Source organism: Lathamus discolor, chromosome 16 (assembly GCF_037157495.1).
Source record: "Lathamus discolor isolate bLatDis1 chromosome 16, bLatDis1.hap1, whole genome shotgun sequence".
In the NCBI taxonomy this organism is placed as follows: Eukaryota; Metazoa; Chordata; class Aves; order Psittaciformes; family Psittacidae; genus Lathamus; species Lathamus discolor.
The window spans coordinates 6004694-6023359 of record NC_088899.1 but is presented as its reverse complement, the minus strand read 5'-3'; the positions used below and the strand labels follow the sequence as shown (position 1 = coordinate 6023359).

The 18666-nt window shown below is 54.9% G+C and overlaps 1 protein-coding gene across 3 annotated transcripts; it reads left to right on the top strand.

Moving 5' to 3' along the window:
- Window positions 1-422: 422 nt before the first annotated feature.
- Window positions 423-17874, top strand: TMEM240 (transmembrane protein 240). 3 transcript variants are annotated; one of them, XM_065696649.1, is made up of 5 exons: window positions 473-504; window positions 1100-1362; window positions 1592-1698; window positions 12192-12400; window positions 15221-17874. In XM_065696649.1, the coding sequence occupies exons 2-5, from the start codon at window positions 1306-1308 to the stop codon at window positions 15367-15369; spliced, it is 522 nt and encodes a 173-aa protein (XP_065552721.1). In that variant the 5' UTR covers window positions 473-504; window positions 1100-1305; the 3' UTR covers window positions 15370-17874. The 3 variants fall into 3 exon arrangements, with proteins under 3 accessions (XP_065552722.1, XP_065552721.1, XP_065552719.1); XM_065696650.1 differs by lacking the exon at window positions 1100-1362 and having other exon boundaries at window positions 423-504; XM_065696647.1 differs by lacking the exons at window positions 473-504; window positions 1100-1362 and having other exon boundaries at window positions 1463-1698.
- Window positions 17875-18666: the final 792 nt, after the last annotated feature.

The window sequence follows — 18666 nt, the reverse complement described above, 5'->3', positions numbered from 1 at the left end:
CCCCAGCTATTCGTAGGGCGCTGAGATGTCCCAGGAGATGGTGGGCAGAGCTGGGAGTCGTTCCTGGCTCTGATGCCAAGGAAGGGCTGGGTGCCCGCAGCCTCCCTTATGTGCCCCTTTGGGCATCTTCCTTGGGGCAAGCGGGTGCTCGGGCCCTGGGATGAGCAGAAGGGGCAAAGGCTGGAGCTTCCCCCGGTGGGGCCGCGGCTCTCGGAGCGGGCAGCGGCTGCCGGAGGGAGCGCGGCGACAATCGGGGCTCCGGTGTCCCCCTTCCCCGCACCCCCGGTTGGGGGGTCCCGGCGGTGCCCCGGGGCCGGCCCCGGGCGGGAGGAAGGGCGGGGTGAGGATGGCGTGTGGGACTCGAAATGCGGCCAAGCGCCGCTGCCGGGGTTTCTTCGCTGGGGAAAAGCGAGTGTGTGCGGGGCGGGGGGAGCCCCGCACGGGCAGGTCCGCAGCGCCGCCGCCCGCCATGAGCCGCTCCCGGAGCTTCGCCTCCCCGCGTAGGTAAATGCCCGGGGTGGGGAAGGGGCGGCCGGTTCCGTGGGGCTCATCCCCCCCCCCCCTCCCCTCCCCGTGCGGTGCCACTCGAGCCCGGTGCGGGGGGGAACGGGCCGGGGGCTGCCAGCGCGGAGCCGAGCAGCGGGGACACGCAGCCCCGAGCCGGGAAGGGGAGGGGGGGGGGGTGGCGGTGTTGATGGGTTATTTTTGGGTGTCGGTTTTTTGACGTTTGAGGTATTTATTTATTTATTGTATTTTTTTTTCATTGCACCGATCGGGAGGGGGGTTGATTTCGGCGAAGAGGATGCAATGAGGCTCCCCCGGACTGGGTGATTTTTGCAGCCTGCCTCCTCCTCCTCCTCCCCTAGCCTTCCTCTCCCCCCCCTCCCCTCTTTCCTCCCCGTTTTTGGCTGGCTCGCTTTCCAGTTGCTGCATGAAGGGCTGTGCTTGTGGCGGTGCCTGCCCGCTCCCGGAGACGTGGCGCACCCCCCTCGGCCGAGGGGAGGCCGGGGCCAAAGAGAAGTGGGGGGGTTTAGGGGGGGGGGGCGGGTGTATTTTTTTTATGATTATTTTTATTTTTTATCTATCACGTCTGTCCTAGAAAAATAAAAACATAAAGGGGGCAGGGCGCGGGAGCCCGCGGCATTCCCGGCGCGGGGAACACGCGTGTGTGCGGGGGGCCCCCCGCCGCACCGCAGCGTGCGGGCGCTGAGCGCGATGCGCCCCGGGCTGAGCTCTGCGGAATAGCGCGGCCGCCGCTCGCCGTCCGCGGGCTGGACGGACCCGACCGCTGGCAATTCCCTATTGATGTCCATGAATGCAAACACCATGATTTTCATGATCCTGGGCGCCTCTATCGTTATGGTAAGAGATTTTGCTTATTTCCCTCCCCTCCATCCCTCCTCCTCTTCCCCTCCCCGCACTGTCCCTCAGCCTGTGCACCTCTGTGTGTGTGCGCGTGTGCATGTGCCCCATTAAACACCAAAGATTATTTTTCTTTATGACTGCTTCAGTCTTTGGCAATCAAACTCGAGTCAATGTTTTATTCCATCATCCAGAGTTGACCAGATGCCTTGGTTATGGGCTCTTACAGGCAATAGCTTGCTTGATGGACATGAATGCGTTGTTGGACAGATTTCACAATTACATCTTACCGCATCTGAGAGGGGAAGACCGAGTTTGTCACTGCAACTGTGGAAGGTAAGTTCCCTGCGTTAGAGCTCTCACCCGGCCCCTTCCCACCTCATCCCATTGGAAAGGCACAGCGAGGTGGTGGCCAGCGACGGGGTGCTGCTGGCTGGGCTACCATCTTTGCATTCTGGCTGTGTCTCACCTTCCTGCATGAAGGGAGGGGGGGCTGTGTGGTTTTTCTGGAAGAAGAGTTTTCCGAGGGCCTGGAAGTCCATTTTCCTTTGTGTGCATGTTGTGTATGTGCATCTGGGAGCCCTGGGAAAGTAACTTTCATTTAAACGCTCGTGATTCTGCTGTTCTCGTCACTGGCTGCGTTGCTTCTCGGTGTGTTTGTGGTCCTGGTGTTGCAGTTGGTGGCTTAAATGGCATGGGGTTTGGAGGCTCTGTGTCCAGGAAGGAACGTTGCTGTCTAGGACGGAGTCACTTTGAGGCTTTGTAATCTTTGATCAGCTTTTAATTCTCCGTGGCTTTCCTGCTGAGAGTTGTGATGGTGCTGGACAGGGGTAGCTGGGCTGTGCTTTGTGGAGCATTGAGTCAGCCCAGAGCGCCGGGGTGGATCCTGTGCCAGGAGTGATGCCTTTGCTGTGTGTGAGTTTATGACTGGACAAATACCCACCTCTCCCCACGGCTCTTTGGCACTGCTTCATCTTCCTGAACAGGGTTCACTTCTTGTGTCGTCTGTCAGCGCTGGAGAGCTCAACCGGGCTTTGGCTGCTCTCCTGTTAGAGCCTGGGGGCTGAGTGCTGGGGGGTGAATGTCTCTCTTTGCTATGGGACTGCTGTCAGCGATCCCTTCGAGGCCTCATTCCCCTCCTGTGCCTGGGTACTCGCTGCCTGCTGCTGCTGGAGAGTTTCTTCTCTGTGGGGAAGTAAAGCAGCACGAGGCTGTGCCAGCCAAAGGACGTGCTGAGGGAGCCCTCCCCGTCCACATCCAGCATTCAGACCGAGCTTTACCCCTCTTTGAGCATCCTCCGGAACCAGCTGTATCCCGTCTCCCTGGTGTCGCATCCCTCTGGTGTCCCTGTGTGGAAGCTAAGCTGAAACTGGGATGTATACGGTTTAATGAAGGAAAACTGCTTTGCCCTTCCGCTCTGATTCAGTCACTGATGGTGATTGTTACTGTTCTCCCCATGGTTCCTCCTCAGGTTCCTGTGGCAGAGCAGCAAAGAAGGTGCAAGCCTCTAAGACCAGATGCAGCCAGGCCTGAAGGATTTAATGAGCAAGCCCTCAATCCTGGCTCCTTGGGCACCTCAGGCACCTTGTGTTGGGGTCAAGGGGGAAGACTGGGCAAGAAACACCCACAGCATCTTTGACTTTCTTTTTTGTCAGAGATTGGGTTTTTTTTAGGGAACATTTTGGAGTCATCTTGATGTTTTTCACTAGTTCAAGAGTCTGCCTCTTCAACCAGTTTCCTTTTTGCTTGTCAAAGCTGTGTTCAGTGGTGATGAATATTGGCTCCTTGTAATAGACTTACACACTGGAGTGGCTGAGGTGTGTCAGGTCTCACTGGTGGTGTTGGCAGTGTCCCCTCTGCCCAACGCTGAGGAGGTGACAGGGACCCTCCTCTCTCACTGTATGTCAGTAGAGATGCTGTTGAGCAGGTGGGTTAGCCACGGCCCTCTCCCCATAGTTAGGTCCTTAGAAAGGACAAACCAGCTGAGAAGGCTCAAAGCAGAAGTTTACCAGTCGCTTTAGGTGTGTGGAAGCAATGGCTCTTGCCAACAGAAAGAGCATGCCAGTCTCTGCCCCGGGGTTTGCTCTTGTTGTGCATGAGGATTGAGTTCAACACATTCATGCTCTGATGGAGAGACCCTTGCACAGAGCATCACTGTGCTGTGGGGCTTGTGTGGCCTCGTGCTAAGGTTTGGTCTGAGATCCTCACTGTGAGCTCTGACTGCTGCCCAAGTGCCAGTGTTTTGAGTTCTCTGATTTATAAGGCAGGTGTTGGTGAATGCCTTTTTGTCAGCAGTCCAAGTGCTCTGGGTGCAGCTCTTGAGTGCACATAGATGAGCCATAAGCAATGCTGCCTTGCACTAGGCAAGGATGCATCTGGGAGCAGTGGTGCCAGGGATTGATACAGGACTCTTCATTTGCCAATAACCAAAGGGAGTCCTTGGAGGAGGGAACTGGCTGCAGTTCAGTGTGTTGCAGGGAGGAATGGGGAAAATGAGTAAATGGTGCAGAAATGGAAAGAAGAATTGGAATAAATGAAGATTGATGTGCAATAGGCTGAGCTGCTGCGATGACTGCTCTTCGCTCCTGCCCTCAGCTAGGTTGTGGTGTCAGTTACCCCCTCTAATTCATTCCGAAAGGTTTTCCTACTCTCCTATCCTGGTTGTATCAGTCCTGAGGGTACCAGAGTGGACCCCTTCTCCAGGAATGGTCTGAGCATCCCAGGCCACACTGGGGTGGCCTTGGGCATCCAGGGCACGGCAGGATGTGCTCTGCAGGAGGAATCAGAATCTGCACTGAGCTCATGTTGGTGTGAGGGGCTGGGAGCTGTTGCCTTGCTGGTGGTGGTTGTGCACAGCCAGGGCTGACCCTGTGTGTTCCAGTGCCAGCTGGAGCCAGGCGTGCTGGGGATGTGGGGCTCTGCCTCTCCCAGGACATCATGTCCCATCTCATCCCTGCAAGGCTCCGGGGAAAAGCCCAGACTTCAGCTCTTGGCTGTTCCTGCTGCTCGTTGATTCTGGAGTGCCCCTTCCCACGCAGAAAACTGCAGGCAGCCCTGGCTCTGCCCATGGCTGGAAGGGGGCAAAGGCAGATGTGCCCTTTAGTGCATCCGTAGCTGCATCTCCATTCCTTTGGCAATGGGATGGGGGCCTGGCTGTTTCCAGCTCCCCCTCCTCATGTTTTTCTGCCTATACTTGCTGCCCCCCCCCCCGCGGAGGGGTGTCTGGGACATGGTGAGTGTCCCTCCAGTGCTGGTCTCTGCTGGGAGCTGGCAGGCAGCAGTGTGAGCTGTGCCATGGGGTGCCGCAGGCTGTGCTCAGGTTTTGCTGGCTCTGGGCTCACTAGAGTCACCTGTGTGCATGGACAGCAAGGCAGAGTGGTCTGGCTGCTCCTCAAATTGCTCTTCAGGTTGCATGGAGGCTGTGGCTGGAATAGCTCCTCACGGGCCATGAGGTCTGTGCCCATTTTCCTCAACATAGGTCTAGCAAGGAGGTCCCAGGACAAGCGGAAGGAAGTGCTGGCTTACGGCATCGTTCCTGCCTCTTCCTGAAACACCCTCTGCCAACCCTTGCCTCACAGAGAGGGCCTCTTTTCCTGCAGCTGGGGAATATACTGTGTGTTTTTATCATGGTCCTGAGCACTTGGTGTGTGACTGGGGAGAGTCACTGGGGCAAGACATTTGGGGAAGAAACCCATCCCCACGTTCAGGTCCTGCTGCATGCTGAACACTGCTACCCTTGCTGTGCACGTCCCTGTGGGTCAGGATCACTGGAGCTCTTTGAGGCTGGACCTTTTCAGGTCCATGATGGGAGAGGGGAGTTGCGGCTGTGCTGGGCCAAGGCTTCAGTGACTGCCTGTGGCTGCAGGGTCCAGACCCCTTGTTTGGCTGGGGGTCATGCTGCTGGAGTTTCATGTCCAAGCTGCCCTTCTGCCCAGTGCAAGCAGTTGGTCAAGGCTGGTGCATGTCTGTGGTCTGTTCAGAGCCACTGTTTCCAGTGTGAGTGAGCCCGGGCTGGGCAGCATTGCCACTGGAGTGGTCCTCCTCCCAGAGCTGAGCCGGATGGTCCTTGTGCTGTGAGTGGGAGCAGATGTGCTCCTCCATGCGGGGGGGATATTGCTGTTAGGCTGGACCGGGGCTTTCCCACTGGAGCCAAGGAGGGCAAAGCTGCCAGGAGGCCTGAGGCCAGGCAAAGTGCATCCACAGCTGCCTGGTGGGAAGGGGAGCTCGTGTAGTGGTGGTGCATGGAGAGAGAACATCAGCAGAGACAGGGCCGGCCCTGGCACCTGGTGCTGACACCGAGCCTGCACAGACATGCTGGTATGATAGGGACTGTTCCTCTCTTAACATCTGCCTTCTCGCTGGAGGAAGAAGGGGTGACAGCCTCATTTACACTCCTGCTGGCTCCTGTTGATGCCGTGCAGGAATGTGCCTGCTGGAGCAGATCCCTGGGGGAGCTTGGCACTCTCTGTCCTCAGCATGTGGAGATAGTCAGGCTGTCCAAATCACTGTGTTGGGGCCTGCTTGCATGCAGGCAGCTCACCCCTCTGGTCGGGGATGTACCTATTCCCAGGAGAGAGCAGGGCTATGGGGCACTGCAGGGGTGTAGCACTGCCCTAGTCCGAATGTCTCTGTCCTAGCCAGTAAAGGGTCCTCTCTGGAAGCAGAGAGCTGGCAGCAGATCAGGAGCTGGGTGATGTCATGCAAAGGAAAAACACCAAAGGGCGTCCGTGGAGGCAGGGTGAGATGGAGAGAACAGATGACACCTGCATGGAGCAAGGGCCGGCCAAAACAGCCAGGGGGGCTTGGAAGTCCCGTGTCTGCGAATGGACAGGGAGCTCAGGAGCTCTGGCACGTATTCTCCTTGCCACTGACCTTCTGAGTGACCTTGGCTGAGTCTTTCCTCCCAGGCAGTGTCTCTCCCCGTCAGCAGGGTTGGGAAGGACTGAGAGGGGTATCAGCCTTGCCTAATGCCAGCACCCTGCAGCAGAGCTGGGGCCCGTCCATCTGAGGGCTACTTCAGCCCTGTTCCCACTGGGCTCTGCTCCAGGAGGGAATATCTCAGGACAAGGCTATGCCGGACCTCTCCAGAGCAACTGGTGCACATGGAGACCCTGCAGTGCAGTTTGGCTGAGCACAGTGTTGATGTGTGAAGTGGCTGCTCCCTGGGGCTCTGCCCTGATGCTGGGTCACTGGCAGCACCAGTGACCAGGGAGGATGGCTGGGGGTGCTGGAGCTGTGTTTTCTGGTGGCAGCATGGGTTTGGATAATGCTGCTCGTTGGGCCCTGTCCTGGGCTAGCAGCACTGCTGCTGGGGGTATGCGGAGTACAGTTTTGCCCTGTTTCCTCCTTCCCCAACCACTCTGAACAAGTCATTAAACCTTTGTCCCCAGATCCACTGTGGATGTGCTGGGAGCGCTCACTGCCTAATGCTGGAGACCTCCAGGCCTTTCTTAGCCTTCTAATAGCTGCTCCAGTGCCAAGGGCCCGGGGTAGGTGTTGTCACTTGTGCCATGGTGCCATCCGCACCGGTCTGCAGGCTGGCTCTGCCGGCAAAGCCTGCGAGAGGCTGCTTGGCACGTTTGGAAGAGGCTGCAAGGTCAGACAGGGATGCAGAGCAAGGAGGGCTCTTTGCCTCCCTCTAGCTCCGCTTGCAGCCCTGTGCAGCACCCGCCGGGGGGCCGGCCGTGCCCGGGGGCTGGCAGCAGGGCAGGATAACCCACATTGCCCCGAACCCCGCTGCAGATGGAGGTGGGGAACCGGTCACTCCAGGCTGTGACAACTGCAGCGTGAGCCTGGCAGCTGTGCCACCAGCCCGGGAGGGAGCCCGGGCAGCAGCGGGTGGCATCCCCAGGGCAGGGCAGCAGCGGAAGGTGCGGAGGCAGCGCTGGGCTCTTTGCATCTCCCGCGACCGCTCAGCGGCGCTTGGTTTGCAGGCTCAGTGCTGTGCCTTGGCTGCAGCAGCCAGCGCGCACACAAGGTCACTGGAAGGGACAATAGCGCTTGGGGCAGCTCCGTAGGGAAACTTCCCAAGGCTCTGCTCCTCTTGGCACAGAGGTCTCCCCTCTTCGTCACATAGACCGGGAAAGGGGACCGGGATGCTGCAGCTCAAGCACACGTGCGCAGACATCACTGTGCTGCCTTTGTCCTGCAGCTTCAGCTTCTCACCTGAGGCTGGTGCTGGGCCTGGACCAGAAAATCCATCCTCTGCCTTGCTTCGGGCCATCACCCACTCCTGCTTTCGAGGCTGTTTCTGGCCTGGAGAGGGGTTACATTTACTTCCCTACAATTACATCAGCTCCACCACACCAAGGGTGGGCATCACTGTCAAGTATGGCTCAAAGCCCACAGCTTGTGAAGGGGGGGTGGCACACCATTAACCTGGTAGGAATAATTTGTATCCTGGATCATACAAGCTTGAACTGCACAGGAATTAGCCCTCAGGTTAGGTGTTAACATCTTGTTCTTGTAAAGAAACATGCTCAGGGATGGATTTACCTTTGGAGGACCACATGTACCTTGCGACAGCTCTGTGCTGTGAACCCCAGAGCCCTCACACCCACATCGGGGTCTGGCTGCTGGCTAAGGGCAATGCAAGGATGAAGGAGGGTTTTGTCTTCTCAAAGGCCTTTGGTTGGTGGAACAGGCACCGGCTGCAGGGTTGTGTCAGCCCCTGGGTGGCCACGTTCTGAACACAAGGTTTGGCCAAAAGCCTTTGCTCTGATAGATGTATATCAGAGCAAACACATTTACATCATCATGTGATACATATCTCATCGTACACACGTATGTACTTCAGCTGCTATAGCTGTCCTGCCAGGATGTGGTCTCCAGCGCTGTCTGCCCTCCCTGGAAGTGCACTGGCATGGGGCCGGGGGGTGTCTTGCTGCACCCCCATTATGCTCAGCATAGAGGTGATACATTCCCCCACTGGATGCAGCCCCCAGAGCCATCCAGGCCACGTTCCAGTTTCCAATTCCCTTGGTGCACAGTGGGGACACTGGACCTTTGCGCACTATTAATAACGTGCTGAGATGTGCCCGTGTCTCCGAAGCGCTCCTGTAACGTACCCAAGGACTTGAGCTGCAGCAGGAAACTGTTGCACCAGCAAGTCCGGCTTCCCTGAGCCTTGCTAAAGCCTTTCCAGTGGAAACCTGGGGTCAGCATTCCACCGCAGAGGACACTCTGGTCACGCAGGGCTCCCAAAAGCTGCCTGGACGGTGGCAGGACAGGGCCTCAAGCGCTTTCCTGGGATGCTTTAGTGACTGGAGGCTTTTCTTTTAGGGAAGTTTGTACCTGGGATCCAGCTTTGGTTTCTGAGTGTTGGAAAATTCAGTTGCCACATCCAGAGAGGTCAAAGTTTCCTCTCTCTGTTGAATTTTGCCTTCCATGAATTGCCTTTGGACTTTGTGGCTCGCCATACAACAGGGCCGACTCCTTTCTGCCATAAGACTTCAGGCTGTACAAGCACAGGGATGACACAGGGGTGCTGTGAGGACTGAATTCCTCCTTATGGAATGCTGGAAGCCGATGGTCGCTTTGTGTGCCCACCCTCAGCCTGTGTCTTTCTGTCTGCCCCATTCCGCTCCAGCCTCTAGATCTAAGTGACCCACAGACCCAGACTCACTGTGCTGTGGAGGCTGGAGAAGAGAAGGCTCAGGAGGGATCTTAATGTATATAAGTGCATGAAGGGAGGGTGTAAAGGCAGAGGCAGGCTCCTTGCAGCGGTGCCCAGTGTCAGGACTAGAGGCACAAACCGAAACATGGGAGGGTCAAGCATGTTTTTACCGTGAGGGTGCCTAAGCACAGGGGCAGGATGTGCAGAGAGGTTGTGGTCACCCTCCTTGGTGATGTTTAATGGCATCTGAACGTGGTCCTGGGCAACTGGCCCTGCTTGAGCATGGGTTGGACCAGATGACATCCAGGCATCCTTTCCAACCTCAACCATCCTGTGACTGTATGGACGCTACAGCCCAGAAACAGGGACTCAGATCAGCAGCCTCTGGGACAGTTCCCTGTGCATGGGAAGGGTGCCACAGACACAGAACAAGCGTCAGCCCCTCGCTGCTGCCCTCAAGGTGCCATTCAGCCCAGTGGTGACCAGAGGAAGCCAGGAGAGCTGGAGGAGATCCCACTGCAGTGTGCAGAGTCAGCCCGCACCGGGCAGAGGAACGAGGCAGGGAAGAGGTGACTGTGTCCCTTCCCTCAGTGCCCTGCAAGCAAAGAACAAGAGCTGTGAAGGAAACAGGGTGTGTGGTAGGAAAAACCTCTTGTGAAGCATGTGAGGAGAGTGCTATGGCCCATGGCACTTGCATGTGTGTGTGTCTGCACGTGTACGAGTGCTACAGGCACATCCCTGCTCCCCAGTACTGGGGGAGGCTCGGCAATGGGAGAACTGTGCTCCAGGGCTCTCTTCTGGTACAGACCCTCCATGACAACACCTCATATGGAGGGAGGTCTCACACACTTCCTAGGAATGGGTCTGTCCTGGATGTGTGGGAAGTGTTGCTCTCTCAGCCCCAGCGATGCTCTGCCCGGGGAGGCTTTAGCTTGCGCTGTGGGTTGTGATGCAGCGATACAGAGGAGATGCATCCGGCTCCTGCTCATTTCAGTCTTGTTTTCTGGAGGTGTTTGTGGACTCAGCCCTTAGGCTCTTTCTGTACTGCAAGAAGCAAAAAGGATTCAGTTCAGTTATCCCTGGCGGTGATGGGAAGCATGGCACATGGGAGGTATGTGTGAGGCTTGCCTTCTCCCCTTCCGCGGAGCTGCTTGGCTGTGTTCATTAAACTAATGGGAGCCCTCCCATTCATGAATAAGTGCTCCCTTTTGGGGAGCCTCCCTCACAGAGCCTCTAGATTGTTCCCTACCCAAATTAAGTTAAGAAATCCCTGGTTATAAACCAACCAGCAAGACCAGGGCCTGCCCTAAGCCTCTGAGATCACTTTGAGATGCCATCAGAGCATCTCCTTCCTGCTACTGCCTCGATCTGGTGCCTTGTACTGGGGCCTTTGCTGAATGCAATGGGGAGCAGTACGAGGCAGGCAGGGATGGGTTCCCATCCACACTCCATGGCACCACGTCGTCCCCCAGGCCTGCTCTGCTGGGAGCTGGTGCCTCTGGTGCAGGTGGCCTCCATGAAGTCACTGCTGAGATGAGGGCTGTTTTCAGTAGGTTCCTTTGAGGGGAGGTTTGTTTGTGTAAATATTTGGACGTTCCTCGGGATGATTATGGAGCAACCTGCACCTCATGCATATTCAGAGCCCTCCAGCGATCGCCTCCTCTCCTGCATGTGGGAGCAAGGCTGGGTCCGTGGATGTGGGAGAGGTGTGTGTGTAGGTGATGCTGGTATGGGCGATGCTGGGGGAGCCCATGTCAATGTGCCCTGTCCTTGAGCCAGCCCCTGCCCCGGCAGTGCTGTCCCCAAAGCAGGCAGTGGGAGGAGGTACAAGGGCTGAGCACAGAACCTGGGCAGCCTCATGGCTCCTCAGGGAAGGTTAAGAGCCATTTAAAGCAGATGCAGAAGCTCCAGAGCAGCTTGCTTCCATCATGCTTTGCATCATGCATCCCCCGTCATCTGGGATCCTCCTATCCCCCATGTTCAGCCCACACGGACCTGTCTCACTTTTTCTACTCTACAACTCCCCCACTCCATCCCTGCCATTTCCCTGCTTTTCCCGAGTTAACCAGGGTCTTTCAAGCAGTTCAGCATCATCACAAGCTCGGTCTCCATCACCTCATTGCACAAATGAACCCAAGGGAGGCTTCTCGCTGCTCCTGTGCTGAGATTTCTTGCTGTCTATCTGCTACAGGCAGTAACAGCTGCCTGTTGCTTGACAAGGGTAAGGGACCCACATCCCATCTCTGCTATCTGCTCCCTGAGGATGAGTTCAAGGCATGCTTTTAGGTACTACTTCCATGGCTGTAGACATGTTCTGCTTTAATATAGAGTCGTAGAATCCCAGCCTGGTTTGGGTTGGAGAAGACCTGGACATCACCCAGCTCCAACCCCTGCCACGGGCAGGGACCCCTTCCACTGGAGCAGCTTGCTCCAAGCCCCTGTGTCCAACCTGGCCTTGAGCACTGCCAGGGATGGGGCAGCCACAGCTTCTCTGGGCACCCTGTGCCAGCGCCTCAGCACCCTCACAGGGAAGAGCTTCTGCCTAAGAGCTCCCCTGTTTCAGTCTGAACCCATCACCCCTCGTCCTATCACTGCAGTCCCTGATGAAGATCCCTCTCCAGCATCCTTGTATGTGAAACAGTAGTTAAAAGTGTGTGAAATAACATGTGGAAGACGTGATTCTTGTTTTACCCTGAGGGATGGGACACGAAGCAAAGCAGCACCCACTGGAGCAGCACCGTGAAGTCACCAGCATGGGCAGTGCTGCAGAGAGGACTTCTCTCTTGTGAGGCACCACGTTCCGATGGCACTTGGTGCACGGCTGCCCTCGAGCCTGTCTGTGCTCACGGGAGCAGAGCGTTCCTGACCTCCGCCTACGGACATGAAAGCATTTGTGCCCTTTACATCTCTGCGGAGTGACAGCTCCAGCCTCACGCTGCCCTTAATATTATTTCCCATTTCACAGATGATGGGCTTAGGCACAGGGATGTGTCCGGAATGCGGCACGAGTCCCAGCCGTGATTTCAGGTTTCTGTACTTCTCTGCCTCACTCTTTGCCAATTCCTCGGCTGATTTAAGCACAAAAAAGCCCTTCTGCTCGCAGGGATGCTGGTAGGAACTCGACGGAATGGTGTTAAAGCAGCCCCAGCTGCTGGATGGACAAACTCCGCTCTTCTCCACTGATGCTTTTCCCTCTTTCTGTTCCCCGCAACAGGCATCATGTCCATTATGTTATCCCATACGACGGGGATCAGTCAGTGGTGGACTCCTCGGAGAATTACTTTGTGACTGACAATGTAACCAAGCAAGAGATTGATCTGATGCTGGGACTTTTGCTGGGCTTTTGTATAAGCTGGTTTCTGGTGTGGATGGATGGGGTTCTCCATTACGCAGTGCGAGCCTGGAGAACCAGCCGACGGTATGGTAAGTGCATCCGTGTGGGCTCCCTTCTCCTCCCTCGGTCCCTTGCCCTGTCCTCTGAGGCTGGTGGGAAGGGAGGAGGTCGTCTTGTTCCATGGGGATTTTCCTGGGCAGCCACAACCCAGCCCTCTTTATCCAAGCGGGAATATTTCCATGGATATAGCCAGATCCTCGCTTTGGGAAGTGTGAAGTTTGTGTTGGTGCAAAGGGGGTTTGATGGAAACCAACATCAGCCGGTTGGCAGATGGTGGCTGTGTGTGTCTGCACATGTGGGCAGGGTAGTTTCAGGCCAGACAAAACTTCCCTGAAGTGTGGATTTTTCCATGCATATGATTTGCAGCCAGGCACATCCTTATGGAGTGCAGTCTCTGGTTGTTTGTATAAACTGGGAACAATGTGCTGGCAATGACAGACACTGCTGTGTTGTGGCAGGAACACATCAGCTGTGGTTTTCCCATCCTCATTGCTGTTCCAGATACATCTTCTTTTAAGTAGTGACATCAGCCTCTGTGTTACTGTACTAACATACAGCGTTAGCTGTACTGGTTAGCCTTTGGACCAGTTAGTTGAGCTAACATCCTGGGAATAACCAACAGATGCTCCTTCAGAGGCCCTCTCTGCACCCGCAGCATCAACATCCCAGGGACTTCAATTGTTACAGGGGGAAAAAAGACAGAAAAACTATTAAAATAGCAAATTTCTTGTGATTCCATACGAGCGTACCTACAAATCTCAGCTTCTGACTGACTGATGGTGTCTGTCAAAGTACAACTGAGAGGAAAAGGAGAGTGAGCAAGAGAAAGATGTGTCTGTAGGAAATTCTCTTTATGGAAGGGGACAGTCTCTTTCTAAAACCCCAGCTCAAAACGCTATGAATTCCTCATTAGTCTTCCCAAATCCCCAGCAGCTTGAGCAGCTCCTGAGGCAGAGCTCTCTTGAGGCTGTGCTGCTGTTGTTGCCCAAGCAGAAGGCCCATTGCCAGGGTTTCCAGTGAGATCAAAGGTGTCGGAGCCAATCTTGAGGCCGTGATACCCGGTTGTCACCAGACCACCCATGGCTGTGACCTCATCCCCCTCGTGAAGTCAGTAGGGCCTTGGGTGAGATGCTACAGTGAGCGCAGTGATGCTGCTCCTAAAGACACTAAATGCCTTTCCTTATGGCTCCATCCGTGCTATCACCCTCTAACCTGCCTTCTTGTGAATGGATACTGCATAGACTTTTAGTTTTAATAATTAATGGTAACGCTAGTAATTTAGTGCTTAAGGTGAATGATCTTTCTTGCTTTCTCCCTGTGCGTGCAGGGTTTAAGGGTTTAAGAAGAGGTTGCCCAGTATGCCGCGCAGATACAGCTTTACACAAAGAGAATGCGGTTTCACTTTGCACCCAGCTCTTTCCTCCCTTAACAACCCCGTTGGCAGTGCCCCTGCCATGATGCAGAAGGCTGACACCCCTTCTGCCCTGAGACATTGCCTCTGAGTGCTGTTTTAGGGGTGTTGCACCAGCCACATGGGCCCAGTCTGCTTAAACCACGTTGGTTGTTCCCCAGCTGTGTGCTTGCACTGTCCCCGCCTCTGTTGACAACCCTGTGTCCTCACAATCAAATATGTGGCAGAGGAGACCCAGGAAGCCCTCCTCATCTGATCTGATGGTGAGGTTTCCAGTGGGACATGATGGTTTTTCCCAGTAAAGGGTTTTTAAGGTGCATTTCACTAAAGACAGGCTGAAAAACCACTGGGGAATTTCAAGATAAATAATGAACATTGAAGCATTTAGGCGTTGCCTATTCATTCAGATCAACTACATAAATCCAGCCATTTTAAAGGCAATAAGCAGGAAGGATAACTACTTCTTTGTTGCACAAGTACCTAAGCCAAGATTTCCCTTTAAAGGATGCTTGTGACTGTGAGAGCTTGGGGTAGGGGGAGCACAGAGCACAGTGCTGGTACAGGATGGAGAGCCCTCCCTGAAAGATGTGAGTAGCACTTAGCAATGACTCAAAGTCACATTGTGGCCTCATCAGCTTAAATTTTGGTGTGTTCAAATAACTTATAGCTCCTTCCTGATGGAAGAGATGGCTTAAAATAGAAAATATTCCATAGAAACTTGGGTGTCAGGTTGTACCTCCCAGTAACTGCAGCGCTGGTCCGAGCAGGCACATACCACCTCTTGCTAGTTGAAATAGTTCAGCTTTACACAATCTTTTGCTCTTTGGGACTTGCAAATTCTCCTTTGTGGGTGTATTCCTGGGTGGAATGACCCAAAGCTCTCATGGCACTGAATGGCAGCTGAAACATTGCTATAGGGAAGGGTTTGTAGGCTGAGAGCTGACACAGGCCCTGGGACAGGGGGTTTGTGCTGCTGTTGGGTGAAATCGGCCCATGTTTCAGAGGCCAGAAGCAAAGAGCTGGGGTGGAACAGGGATGCTGATGTGTGTGCTCCCTGCCAGCTACAGCGGTGAGCAGCGATCACTGTGAGGTTCCTGCCTCTGCTGAAGCTCGTTCTTGCTGTCAGCCTGGCGCGCAGAGTGCGAGTGAGGCACGAAGAGGGCTGGAGAACAGGGCTCAATGCAAGGGGTTGGTTCCTACCAAGAGCAGGAAGCTGGGGTTCACCTCTTCTAACTCCCACCCTCCCTGTCCTGATGGGGCCCTTGAAACAAGCTGCTCCTACAGCGGGCACAGCCGTGGCGTGCTCTGCCTGCTCAGGGTCATGTCTGAGGTGTGGATGTGATCATGTTCAGGGCTCCAGCCAAGGCATGAAGCCTGGCTGGAGAAAAGGACCTTGCCATTCCCGTCATCCCTCACCTCCCTTCTTTCTGCCTTCCAGACAATTCCTGGTCTTGGATTCCCAAATTTTGTAACTTAAAGGAGTTCAGGAAACGTCACCACAGGCAGTACGAGGAGGCGACCGGGAACATGGTGCACATCAAACAGAAGCTGTACCACAACGGGCACCCCAGCCCACGGCACCTCTGAGGAATGCCTTCCCCTCCAGAGACTGCAGTGAGCTTTTGAAGAGGACTTTGCTCTTTTTGCAGGGGAACAGCTACAGGTTTGCTCGGCTGTGGAAGCCAGCTGAGAACACGGTTTGACTCATCCAGCCCGTGTGTCCCTGTGGCACACCAGGATGCACAACTGAGCCGGTCCCGGATGCTACGCAGCCAAGACATTGCACTGTGTTCCACGTTTTATTGTCAGACTTGTGTATATATGTAAAAAGCAAACAGACACAAAAGAGAAAAGAGATTTGCATTATACTTTCAGCCCCCCTTTCCTGCCATTCACGGCTGCCCTGCACATCCAGCTACCCGACAAGGAATGTTGGCTGAGGGTATGGAGCTGGGACAACATGAAGAAGATGCAGAGTTTCTCATCCAGGAGTTCGAGTCCCCCCGTTCCTTTGGTCCTTCAGCTTGGTTTTGCTCTGCTCTGTTCCTTCCCTTGCTAGAATGGCTTGGCTGGGCCCGGGTTTGGAAGGGGACTGCTGCCTGCTGGTTGTGGAGGCACAGTGTCCCTGTCGCTTTGGTTCCTGGTCTGGGGAGTTGCTGTAGGGGGGGGAGGAAGTCCTGGGAATATATAACTGATCTGTTGTTTGCATTGCCGTACACTGAAACCTGCCTTAAGCAATCCAAGACATCTCAGTACCAGGGGAACAGCACTATAAGGGATCAGTCTGTCTAATGGGGCTGGTGCTGGCTGGTCTCCACCACTTTTATACTGGTGGTACCTGGCTGATGCCAGTGCTGTTCTTAACCAGTGCTGCAGAGGAGATGCTCCTGATACGGGGGGAGAAGTGTATTGAGTTGAACAATGTTAGATCTGACTCACACCCTGACCGTACCCCTCTGCTCTTTAAACCACCAGCCACCCCTTGCCTGGAGGAAAGGAGCTGCTCTCCCCTCTGCTTAGAGGGTGAGCCCGAGGCCCTGGTTCATACCACCCTAGGAATGAGGATAGAGAGGGTCCTGTTACCAGTCTTCACTCTTCCCGCACATGAACAGCCCCCTTCTTCTTGTGTTACTGCTCCGAGCTGAAATAACCTCAGCACCAGGCTGGGCTTGGCTTGAGGAACAGAGAGAGATGTGGGCCTGGAGCTAAACCCATCCACAGAGCCCAACATCCCCATTATGGGTGGAATCAAAGTGCGAGGATGCTCTAACATGGTTTTGCCTTTGCTTCCCCTGGTCACAGCTTAGGTGTGGGTTTCAAGGTAGCTCTCAAGTGTCTGAAACCAACCTCAACATCTGGAGACCTCCTTCACTTGCAGTAGGAGTTGCCTGAATGTGTTGCTAAAGCCCGTGTGCACCAAGACAGTGTGGTGGTATCGGATTCCTGCAGCGGTCCTGTTCTGCTGGGGGACGGAAGCAATGCCCCCAGCCTGCATTGCTTTGGCACGGGCTGGGCAGCAGACAGCAGTATCCCTGCTGACTGCAGTGGGAAGAGAGGGATTTCATTGAGAGGAATAAGGGAGGGGGATGCTAGCCCCAAATATTGAAGGTGGTAGCCCTGAATCCCAACCATTTCTCCTTCATTCATCGTTCTGTATTGAGTGGGCTTGTGTTTAAATGGGGAAAACATTCAGAACAAAAGGATGATGAATACTACCAGAAACTGCTGTTTTCTTCTATGGATTCCTTGAATCTGTCAGTGGCCTCCTATTGTTGGATTGCTCTGCCCTGCTCTAGCAACTGGCCTTAGCTGAGTTACCCTTAAATACGAGATTTCCATGGTTAGGTCTGATCCACACCAGCACTGCAGAAGAACGGGAGGCTCTGGAATAGCGGGAAGAACATCTGACGCGATATTCCCATTGTTTCAGAACAGATTGGATTTAACCTGCTCTGCCTGCAGCTGTTACCCTCTCTCTTGGTTGCACGCAGTCAAAAAATCAACCGAAACATCCTCTCGGTGCGATTGGATTTACCGGGAGTAATTCACTGGTTCTACAGTCAAAGGAACCAGAAATATCCTCATAGGGCAAGGCTGTCCCAGCACACACTAAACCAATGGGATTAATCCTGGAGAACTGAATAGGGCTTTGAGTCTCATCCTTAATAAATAAGGGGGAAGTTCCTTCCTGTGCAGTAAGGTCAGGTCCTATTCCTGACCCAGAAGATCTGGTGCATCTTCTGTGCGGGGAGGCTGTCAAACAGCCCAATAGAGACCCAAGGTCAGATTCCTGGTGTGAGGTGCCCTTTCCTCTGAGCCTAGGACCCTGCTGTAGATGTGAGCCTCATCACAGAGATCAGAATATGCCTGTTGCTGGGATGGGGTAACCTTATACACCAAGTAAGGCTGCAGTGTTCAAGGCCAGGTTGGACGGGGCTTGGAGCAACCTGCTCTAGTGGAAGGTGTTGGGGTTGGATGAGCTTTAAGGTCTTTTTAACCCAAACCAGTGATTCTATGAGCTCTCCCTGCACAGGGGCAGCCCAGGTCCACCCGTGGTGGTGTGCAGGAGACTGTTGTTCCCAACAGCCAAGTGTCTGCCAATGCCTTCTCCTTGGGGAGCAAAGCCCATGGAGCAGTCGTGTTGGGTACGGCAGAGCCCCAGTACCAGCACTGCATCCTGCTCTCTGCTTCACATCGGCACTGCTGCCCCTAACCCCGTCCTGCTCGAGGTGTGAGCCTCCCCAGCCCTCTCTGACGTGTGGCCTCTTGTGCCTCTGTCCAGGTGAGGCTGCTCCTGTCGCTCGCAGTGCGGTTGTCTGTAGTCTGCCGTCTTCTCCTGTGCATGTGTTCGTCTTGCTTCTGTCTGGTCGTGGGGGTGTTCTCTCCTTGTTTAATTGTCTGAGATGTTCTAGTGTTGACTCGTTTGTTGTCCTCCTGCCTCTGATCCAGTCTTCACACTCGCTCGAAGAGAACATCGACTGAAACGACAACAACCCCCGACCCCAGCAACAACCCCAGACAAGCAGGGTTCAGCTGGGAGGACGTGACTTTGGCATCAGGGAGTTGACACAACAAGGTCAGGGCTAGGCAAGCGCATGGTCAGAACCTGGGCAAGAGACAGCGCAGGGATGCAAAGCATCCAGCTGGCAGCTGTGTCTGCAAAGGCAGCTCCATAGGGACAAAGGAGTGGGAAGCGTGCGCCACGTCTCAGCACTCATCCAACCAGATGCTTTGAGGGAGGCTTCTGCAGCCTCGGGTAGTGGGGGGGGGTTTGTGCCGCCTCAGGAGGGGCTATTTTTAGAGCAGAGATGGAGCTCAGAGCCGCATCCAGAGCTGGGATTGGCACTGGGAATGTTCTCCTGCATGTTCGGTGTGAGGAGCCCA

What these genes read in the sequence shown, in the direction of transcription:
- TMEM240 (XM_065696647.1), top strand. Translation starts at nt 1,463, where the DNA reads ATGTGCCCCATTAAACACCAAAGATTATTTTTCTTTATGACTGCTTCA. An exon ending in TGTCACTGCAACTGTGGAAG is followed by an intron (nt 1,699 to 12,191) that starts GTAAGTTCCCTG and finishes TCCCCGCAACAG; the next exon opens with GCATCATGTCCATTATGTTA. An exon ending in GAGAACCAGCCGACGGTATG is followed by an intron (nt 12,401 to 15,220) that starts GTAAGTGCATCC and finishes TCTGCCTTCCAG; the next exon opens with ACAATTCCTGGTCTTGGATT.